Below are 10,751 nucleotides of genomic sequence, written 5' to 3'. Positions count from 1 at the left end.
ACACATGCACATTTGTGGCCTGCTGGAGGTCATTTTGCAGGGCTCTTGCAGTGCTCCTCCTTGCACAAAGGCGGAGGTAGCGGTCCTGCTGCTGGATTGTTGCCCTCCTATGGCCTCCTCCACGTCTCCTGATGTACTGGCCTGTCTCCTGGTAGCGCCTCCATGCTCTGGACACTACGCTGACAGACACAGCAAACCTTCTTGCCACAGCTCACATTGATGTGCCATCCTGGATGAGCTGCATTACCTGAGCCACTTACATTTACATTTACATTTAAGTCATTTAGCAGACGCTCTTATCCAGAGCGACTTACAAATTGGACCCACTTGTGTGGGTTGTAGACTCCGTCTCATGCTACCGCTAGAGTGAGAGCACCGCCAGCATTCAAAAGTGACCAAAACATCAGCCAGGAAGCATAGGAACTGAGAAGTGGTCTGTGGTCACCACCTGCAGAATCACTTCTTTATTGGGGGTGTCTTGCTAATTGCCTATAATTTCCACCTTTTGTCTATTCCATTTGCACAACAGCATGTGAAATTTATTGTCAATCAGTGTTGCTTCCTAAGTGGACAGTTTGATTTCATAGAAGTGTGATTGACTTGGAGTTACATTGTGTTGTTTAAGTGTTCCCTTTATTTTTTTGAGCAGTGTATTTCGGGCTACCCTACACATAGAAAATGTAAAATTGGACGACATTGTTAGGGTTGCAAAATTGCAGTAACTCTCAAAATTAGCTGAAATTGCAGTTGGGAGATTTCCAGGAGTAATGAAGAAATATGCAGGAAAACCAGAATCCTCCAATCAGGATTTCAGATAGAAAAAAACAACTGAATTTGAACTGAATTTGGGGAAAGTTACTGGCATTTTGCAACCCTACTTACAGTATATGTGGTTTGCATTTGTTCTGAAACTAGGGTCTGAAAGCTTGGTATTCACGTCTCCAACTTTAACATCCCAACTGGAGGCCAGACTGAGACAGGTGAAGGAACTAAAGGAGAATGCAGGTAACATTGTTCTAATGAACTGAATCTGTTGGCATGATGGCCAGGTTCAGATGAGGACATCAAGTATAAACCGTTCTCCCTCTCTATCCATCTTAGGCAAACTAAAACAAGGTGGCATTCTCAGCCGGCCACGGAACTAAACGGGAACTACGGAGCCCTCAACACAGATCCCTGCAGTCTACAGAAAGCTCTTTAACATCGGCAACACTTACAGCCAGAAAACAGGTGATAGACATCTGTACTGTAGTAGGAACTATTACTACACCTTGTGTTCTCAGATCTCGTACGTCTGTAACTATGTACTCATCTCTCACAGTTCTTCCTCTTCTGCAGCTATCTTTACAGCACCAGTGTGGAGTCTACCACTTCACTTACTATCATCACTATACTGGCAGCAAAGGTTCTCATGCATCCCTGTTTAAAGAACGGGCAAAGACTTGTAACTATTGCTGGTTATAATGAAAATGACCCAATGGCCAGCTTGAGGAGCTTTGAAAAGTACACGTCACGTCCTACCATGTACAGTGACAACACGTGTTACATGGTAAACATTCTTCCTGACCTAGCGACCATGTGAGGAACGGGTTCACAGGAGGAGCAAGGGACTTGACGACAAAAATCAAAAATCTCATTTTATTTGCCACATGAAATGCTTACTTACAAGCCCTTAACAAAACAAGTTTAAGTGCTTAGTTTATTTAGTAAAAATGTTACTTAAGTAAAAAATAAGACCTTGGACACCTGAGGGGGTTCTCTCTGAACTCATGGCCAGTGACCCCATGGGATCAGAGGTTAGGGGTCAGGGGTTTAGAAGAGATAAACAGGCTGCACCTGGACAAACAGAGCTGGGCCCTGTCCTGTGCCAAGCACACGGCCACACACAGCAGGAGACAGAGGGACAGACACCAACATGAAAACAACAAGCTGGAAACAAGAATACAAAAATCTAACAATACAAACCAACATCCTACACAGTCAAGGAGACAGTCTGACAATACAAACCAACATCCTACACAGTCAAGGAGCCAGTCTGACAATACAAACCAACATCCTACACAGTCAGAGACAGTCTGACAATACAAACCAACATCCTACACAGTCAAGGAGACAGTCTGACAATACAAACCAACATCCTACACAGTCAAGGAGACAGTCTGACAATACAAACCAACATCCTACACAGTCAAGGAGATAGAAGTCTCACACAGCCGGCCAACAACATGAAAGGATAAAACATGAACAGTACAAGAACTGAAGACAATAGCGTCTCACACAAGTCATTGGTGAAAAAGCTTCACAGCGAGTTTCTTTCCCAGTGGGCAACACTAGCTGTGATGACATCATAATCAGCTTCTTTCACTGGATTGGCTCACAGCAACTCGACCATCTTCCTGTATCTCCATACTCCTTTCCCCATTCCACCTTCATACTGAATGGATTTGATGTGTTGTTGTGACCCATGTAAAATGCACTTTAAAATAACCTGGACTTGACTTACTTGTATGTTTTGGTTCTGTCCAGCCAGATGCCACAGATCAGTGATCCCACCATGCCAGCGATAACGATGGTGAGACCTATCCTCCCTGCATTCAACTCTTCACCCTGCGGGTCAGGACAGACAGGGGAGACTAGGGTTAGTGTGTGTGTGTTTGCACTTGTGGCTATGGTCTAAAGTAGTGCACTATATAGGGAATAGGGTGCCATAGGGCTCTGGTCTAAAGTAGTGCACTATATAGGGAATAGGGTGCCATAGGGCTCTGGTCTAAAGTAGTGCACTATATAGGGAATAGGGTGCCATAGGGCTCTGGTCTAAAGTAGTGCACTATGAAGGGAATAGGGTTCCATTTGTGAAGCGGAACCATTGTGCATGCTATTCTAACCAACTACTGACTAGGTTGGAAACAGGTTTCGCTGAGCTACTGTATGTTGAGAGTTTCCATCAGTATTGAACTGAGGAAAGTGAAGCTATACAGGTCACACCACGTGGTAGAGGGAGTGACAGTCTTTCTGTAGGAGATAAGATATCATACTACATGTACATATTACCTCAACTAACCGGTGCCCCCGCACATTGACCCTGTACCAGTAACCCCTGTATATAGCCTCCACAATGACTCTGTACCGTAATACCCTGTATATAGCCTCCACAATGACTCTGTACCGTAATACCCTGTATATAGCCTCCACAATGACTCTGTACCGTAATACCCTGTATATAGCCTCCACAATGACTCTGTACCGTAATACCCTGTATATAGCCTCACTACTGTTATTTTACTGCTGCTCTGTAATTATTTGTTACTTTTATTTGTATTTTTTTTTAAACATTTTTTTTTGTTGTAAGTAAGCATTTCACTGTAAGATCTACACCTGTTGTATTCGGGCAAATGTGACAAATAAAATGTTATTTGATACTGAATTCTATACTGATGCTGATCAATAGGTTTAGGGCAGTGGTTACCAACTGGTCCATCTCCAAGCCATTCCTAGTCGATCCCCAAACATTTCTGTAAAAAAACCTGTAAAGCCTTTGTTAACAGATCTGTAAGGTGAAAGCAACATGGTGGATTGTGGAAGCTGCACCACTACACGGATTATACAGTACGTATTTCAGATCCTTCAGATATTCAAACACTGAATGGTTAGTGCCAAGGGGGAGGGGGAGGGACTGAATTAATTAAGAAATCTACTGTTTATTTTTTCATTCATTTTTCACTGTTGACGGTAGGTGTACTTGATTCAACAGGCCTAGCGCCAGGAAGGCAAAGTGTTCCCATTTTGAACCATTTCATGTGTCTGAAAGTAGAACTCCACCTACCCAGCAGGCCCAGAGTCCAAATCAAGCGCACCAAAAGGCCTACCGCTGGCCAATCAGATAGCTCAGATCGTGTCTGTACAGTTTCCTTGAGCCAGACTAAAATAAAAACGCACAGCAAAGTTGAAAACGTTTAAAACCATGACTAGAGAGAGACTCAACAAATATAGCAAAGAGCTGCGGTTTTCATAAGTTCATGTTTAACCCCCAGCCACCTGTCGACAACCCCCTAACCCCCAGCCACCTGACAACAACCCCCTAACCCCAAGCCACAACCCCCTAACCCCCAGCCACCTGGCAACAACCCCCTAAACCCCAGCCACCTGGCAACAACCCCCTAAACCCCTGGCAACAACCCCCTAACCCCCAGCCACCTGACAACAACCCCCTAACCCCAAGCCACAACCCCCTAACCCCCAGCCACCTGGCAACAACCCCCTAAACCCCTGGCAACAACCCCCTAACCCCCAGCCACCTGGCAACAACCCCCTAACCCCCAGCCACCTGGCGACAACCCCCTAACCCCCAGCCACCTGGCGACAACCCCCTAACCCCCAGCCACCTGGCGACAACCCCCTAACCCCCAGCCACCTGGCGACAACCCCCTAACCCCCAGCCACCTGGCGACAACACCCTAACCCCCAGCCACCTGTCGACAAACCCTAACCCCCAGCCACCTGTCGACAACCCCCTAACTCCCAGCCACCTGTCGACAAACCCTAACCCCCAGCCACCTGTCGACAACCCCCTAACCCCCTCCACCCCCAGCGACAACCCTCTTTAGATAAGGGAGAACAGGGCTTTGTTAAATAACTTAACCCTTCAGTAATGTAATCTCTCCTGACCTTTTACTATACTTCTAGAATTGTTGTACTGTTAACCAAATAACACGCTCATTATTGGATTCTAGAATGTTTGTACTGTTAACCAATTAACACGCTCATTGTTGTATTCTAGAATGTTTGTACTGTTAACCAATTAACACGCTCATTGTTGTATTCTAGAATGTTTGTACTGTTAACCAAATAACACGCTCATTGTTGTATTCTAGAATGTTTGTACTGTTAACCAATTAACACGCTCATTGTTGTATTCTAGAATGTTTGTACTGTTAACCAAATAACACGCTCATTGTTGTATTCTAGAATGTTTGTACTGTTAACCAAATAACACGCTCATTGTTGTATTCTAGAATGTTTGTACTGTTAACCAATTAACAGGCTCATTGTTATAGTGTTGTCAATGTGTTTCAGTGCCCACATACTGCACTGTAGGACTTACAGGGCACTGTAGGACTTACAGGGTAGTGCTCGATGATCATGCGGTTCAGTAGCGTGCCCACAGCATAAAAGCAGCCCACGTTCAGTCCTGTTGGTGAGAGAAAGAGCAAGTGAGGCACAGCCAACAGGGACTTTCAGAGAGCTTTCTTAGAGAGCACCCACAGCAGGTTATTGTCACGATCGTTGTATGAGTGAGACCAAGGTGCAGCGTGAGTAGAAAATTAAATTCCACATATTTTTAATAAACTGAAAACTCACCAAAACAATAAAGCACAACGAAACGTGAAGCTATACAAAATAGTGCAGACAGGCAACTAAACATAGTCAAGATCCCACAAACACAAAAGGGAAATGGCTACCTAAATATGATCCCCAATCAGAGACAACGATAAACAGCTGTCTCTGATTGGGAACCATATCAGGCCAACAGACATACAGAAACCCTAGTCACTATCACGCCCCAACCAACAGAGATAATTAAACACCTAGATAACCCACCCTAGTCACTATCACGCCCCAACCAACAGAGATAATAAACAGCTTACTATGGTCAGGGCGTGACAGTTATAGTATTACTCTACTATTACTGTGGACTTCACACACAACAGGAGACAGTAAATCCCTGTTGTCTTTGTTCCAGATGGGAGTGTGTGTTGACGTTCATGTGTATGTTGACGCTGTATGTTGTAGTACTTCGTCACGGCCTTGGTGATGTCTATGGCCCAACGTCAGATCCAGACGGGTAAATTCAAGCTGTCTAGAAAACAACATCTTTCCTCTGCCTCCTTCCACCACACAGTTGAGACTCTGGGTGACGTGAGGCATCCGCATGTTCACCAGAAGTACCAGGACAAACTGGGACACAGCCTGCCATACCAATCACAGTCTGGGTGTGACAAACTGGGACACAGCCTGCCATACCAATCACAGTCTGGGTGTGCCACGATTGGATAAGAAACAAAAAAATAAAATGGTGGTTTGATTCATTCAGAAAATGTCCACCTTCAGTTATAATGGTAATGTTATTTTGTGGCTATGACGACTGAATGCTACAATAAGCTAAATAAATATGTTACAATCCTTTCATTTAAGTGTTTGTGAATTGCCCCCATTTTAACAAACTATATTATTGAGGTTTCTGGTGCTATATAGAAACTATTTTCTAGTCATGGACAAACTGTATGCTGTTCTATAAATGAAGTTTCACTTATTAAAGTAGCTCTGATTGTGGTGTTTATCAGTAAGGTACACAGCAACTAAGGTGAAAGTATCAGTAAGGTACACAGAAACTAACAGTAAGGTACACAGAAACTAACAGTAAGGTACACAGAAACTAACAGTAAGGTACACAGAAACAAACAGTAAGGTACACAGAAACAAACAGTAAGGTACACAGCAACAGTAAGGTACACAGAAACTAACAGTAAGGTACACAGAAACAAACAGTAAGGTACACAGAAACTAACAGTAAGGTACACAGCAACAGTAAGGTGAAACTAACAGTAAGGTAGACAGAAACAAACAGTAAGGTAGACAGAAACAAACAGTAAGGTAGACAGAAACAAACAGTAAGGTAGACAGAAACAAACAGTAAGGTAGACAGAAACAAACAGTAAGGTAGACAGAAACAAACAGTAAGGTAGACAGAAACAAACAGTAAGGTAGACAGAAACAAACAGTAAGGTAGACAGAAACAAACAGTAAGGTAGACAGAAACAAACAGTAAGGTAGACAGAAACAAACAGTAAGGTAGACAGAAACAAACAGTAAGGTAGACAGAAACAAACAGTAAGGTAGACAGAAACAAACAGTAAGGTACACAGAAACTAACAGTAAGGTACACAGAAACTAACAGTAAGGTACACAGAAACTAACAGTAAGGTACACAGAAACTAACAGTAAGGTACACAGAAACAAACAGTAAGGTACACAGAAACAAACAGTAAGGTACACAGAAACAAACATTAAGGTACACAGAAACAAACAGTAAGGTACACAGAAACAAACAGTAAGGTACACAGAAACAAACAGTAAGGTACACAGAAACAAACAGTAAGGTACACAGAAACAAACAGTAAGGTACACAGAAACTAACAGTAAGGTACACAGAAACTAACAGTAAGGTACACAGAAACTAACAGTAAGGTACACAGAAACTAACAGTAAGGTACACAGAAACTAACAGTAAGGTACACAGAAACTAACAGTAAGGTACACAGAAACTAACAGTAAGGTACACAGAAACTAACAGTATGATACACAGAAACTAACAGTAAGGTACACAGAAACTAACAGTAAGGTACACAGAAACTAACAGTAAGGTACACAGAAACTAACAGTAAGGTACACAGAAACTAACAGTAAGGTACACAGAAACTAACAGTAAGGTACACAGAAACTAACAGTAAGGTACACAGAAACTAACAGTAAGGTACACAGAAACTAACAGTAAGGTACAAATTTTTAGGATGGCCCACATACAGCATAAGTGAAAGTTCCCAGTACATTCTTAATACATATATCCTCTATTATCGATTGTTTTTCAGTAACAAACAGTTGTTCCTACCAGGATAATTTGTCACTTTATAGTTGTTCCTACATAACCAGGATAATTTGTCATTCTTTATAATAGTTGTTCCTACATAACCAGGATAATTTGTCATTCTTTATAATAGTTGTTCCTACATAACCAGGATAATTCGTCATTGTTTATAATAGTTGTTCCTACATAACGACCAGGATAATTCGTCATTGTTTATAATAGTTGTTCCTACATAACCAGGATAATTCGTCATTGTTTATAATAGTTGTTCCTACATAACCAGGATAATTCGTCATTGTTTATAATAGTTGTTCCTACATAACCAGGATAATTTGTCATTCTTTATAATAGTTGTTCCTACATAACGACCAGGATAATTCGTCATTGTTTATAATAGTTGTTCCTACATAACGACCAGGATAATTTGTCATTCTTTATAATAGTTGTTAGTCCAGATGTGACCCTACTCTTTCAGCGTAAACTACAGTGCTTCCATTAATATATGAGACTGATTAGTAAAAAAATAAAATAAAAAACATTGTTTTACACGTTGACATGCGACCATAACATTTCCTTGTGGATCTGGGAACAGCCAATGACGTCCTAGAGTCCTTTCCCATAGGATAACTCATTTAATGGTGCACCTGTGATGCAGAGTGGGAAAAATAGGCACATTGCTGAGCAGCAGGTAGCCTAGCAGTTAAACGTGTTGGGCCAGTAACCAAAAGGTTGTTGGTTCGAATCCCTGAGCCGACTAGGTGAAACATCTGTTGATGTGCCCTTGAGCAAGGCACTTACCCCAAATTTCTCCTGTAAGTCGCTCTGGATAAGAGTGTCTACTAAATGACAAAAAAAATGTAGTTCACTAGGTAACTGTAGGTCAGGTGGAACAGGTAACACACTGGCAGACAGTTCACAACTAGCATGCCTACTTGAAACATAATACCCGAGACAGCACAGGATGTTTTCACATTGTCCTCCAGCACAGTTCCAAAAACTATGATGAATCCATAACCAGGATGGCCCTGGACAGCTCAACTCAACTCAGTAGTGATACAAGGGGTTAAGTACTGACCGTATGTGAGGATGAGGAGGAGGAAGGGTTTGTTTCGGAGCAGCCTGAGGATGGAGGCGGTGTAGGAGTACTGTTCTGGAGGGATACAGCGAGCTGTGGCCTGGGCCTGGGTAGGAGGGAGCTCCGGACGCTCCTGGAACGCTGAAGAGAGAGACAGATGGAGACATCAGTAACATAGTCAAAAAGAACGTAACGGGATATTTAAGAATTAATCACAGTGGGTTATACAGAGAAGATGGAGAGAGCATTGATGCAGAGAGCATTGATGCAGAGAGCATTGATGCAGAGAGCATTGATGCAGAGAGCATTGATGCAGAGAGCATTGATGCAGAGAGCCTTTACACTTGTACCTGTATACAGGTTGAAAATGGCAGACTGACACTGACAAGTGTCTAAATTGGAACGCAGCGGCTGTACAATAACATGCTAAACATGCTGTCGAAGCTCGGGATCTGTGCTTCTCAGCTTTAGCTAGTCATGTCGGCAACAGAACAGGCTTTCAAATGATGCCCGCAAAAACCCAGATGAAGATTTATAAAAATGGACAGCTTCTGGATTTCATAAACAACGTTAACTGTTTAAAAGCGGCGATGCAGGGTTGTGTTTCAAACAAAACTACAAGTGTGCTTGCTTTAGTTCCTCAACGGCACAGCTAGGAGAGCAAAAAAAAGCCCCTTATATAGTTGGAGAATATTCTATGAGTCATAAACGTGCATTGAAATTACTTAGGAACTGTGCACACTTCGAAGAGGCGTGTGGCCACTTGGAAACACCAGTTGACCTCTCTCTCAAACCCTTGTCCTTTATTGGGATGATGTTGCACCTACTCCAAACGTTCCATGAATATTCTTATCATGTACGAAGAGTATTTTCAGTTTTCGTAATCAACAAAAAAAGTACAGTAAATGTAAAATGCAGGTAGGAAACAGTGTAATGTTTGTATTCAATCTCGTCAGCTGATTTTGTCATCACCTTTTTGTTCTTCCATGTTTATGTATTTCCATAATTTTTCCTTCAAGAAACATTTCAAATTTAGCTTTATCCATATAGGCTAATTCCCACAAGAGTTAAGGGATTCAGCTCAGCTTCATATAGCCTCTAGACGAGGGCTGCCCAACCCTCTTCCTGGAGATCTACCGTCCTGTGGGTTTTCAGTCCAACCCTAATTTAACACACCTGATTCTACTAACTAGCTGCTCAACAAGACCTGAACTAGCTGAATCAGAACTGCTAAATTATGGTTGGACTGAAAACCTACAGGACAGTAGATCTCCAGGAAGAGGGTTGGACTGAAAACCTACGGGACAGTAGATCTCCAGGAAGAGGGTTGGACTGAAAACCTACGGGACAGTAGATCTCCAGGAAGAGGGTTGGACTGTAAACCTACAGGACAGTAGATCTCCAGGAAGAGGGTTGGACTGTAAACCTACGGGACAGTAGATCTCCAGGAAGAGGGTTGGACTGTAAACCTACAGGACAGTAGATCTCCAGGAAGAGGGTTGGACTGTAAACCTACGGGACAGTAGATCTCCAGGAAGAGGGTTGGACTGAAAACCTACGGGACAGTAGATCTCCAGGAAGAGGGCTGGACTGATAACCTACAGGACAGTAGATCTCCAGGAAGAGGGTTGGACTGTAAACCTACGGGACAGTAGATCTCCAGGAAGAGGGTTGGACTGTAAACCTACAGGACAGTAGATCTCCAGGAAGAGGGTTGGAGTGAAAACCTACAGGACGGTAGATCTCCAGGAAGAGGGTTGGACTGTAAACCTACGGGACAGTAGATCTCCAGGAAGAGGGTTGGACTGTAAACCTACGGGACGGTAGATCTCCAGGAAGAGGGTTGGAGTGAAAACCTACAAGACAGTAGATCTCCAGGAAGAGGGATGGACAGCACTGGCCTAGAGGTTATTGTCTGAATATGCTATTATTAAGGTGTTTAACAAGTTTTGTCTCAGTGTTGTAATTGGTGTTTTCCATACTGCGATACAGTGGCGACCAGTCATTCAGGGCCTGTTTTGAGCCCCAGATGTT

General features: G+C 42.9%; 1 protein-coding gene across 4 annotated transcripts in view; it reads right to left on the bottom strand.

The window, feature by feature from the left end:
• Positions 1-10,751, bottom strand: part of LOC139582481 (choline/ethanolamine transporter flvcr2b-like) — a 59,177-nt gene that overhangs the window by 25,427 nt on the left and 22,999 nt on the right. For all 4 annotated transcript variants that reach the window (XR_011676370.1, XM_071412526.1, XM_071412527.1 and 1 more), the window contains exons 3-5: positions 8,718-8,858; positions 5,121-5,188; positions 2,504-2,607 (exon numbers count right to left, since the gene is read on the bottom strand). Coding sequence is in view for 3 of the 4 variants with exons in the window: in XM_071412526.1 (XP_071268627.1) it covers positions 2,504-2,607; positions 5,121-5,188; positions 8,718-8,858 (313 nt within the window). In the remaining variant the exon portion in view is untranslated. The remainder of the gene's footprint in view (positions 1-2,503; positions 2,608-5,120; positions 5,189-8,717; positions 8,859-10,751) is intronic.

Source organism: Salvelinus alpinus, chromosome 8 (assembly GCF_045679555.1).
Source record: "Salvelinus alpinus chromosome 8, SLU_Salpinus.1, whole genome shotgun sequence".
Taxonomy (NCBI): Eukaryota; Metazoa; Chordata; class Actinopteri; order Salmoniformes; family Salmonidae; genus Salvelinus; species Salvelinus alpinus.
Note: the sequence above shows the minus strand (reverse complement) of the source record. Positions and strands in the feature narration are given on the sequence as shown.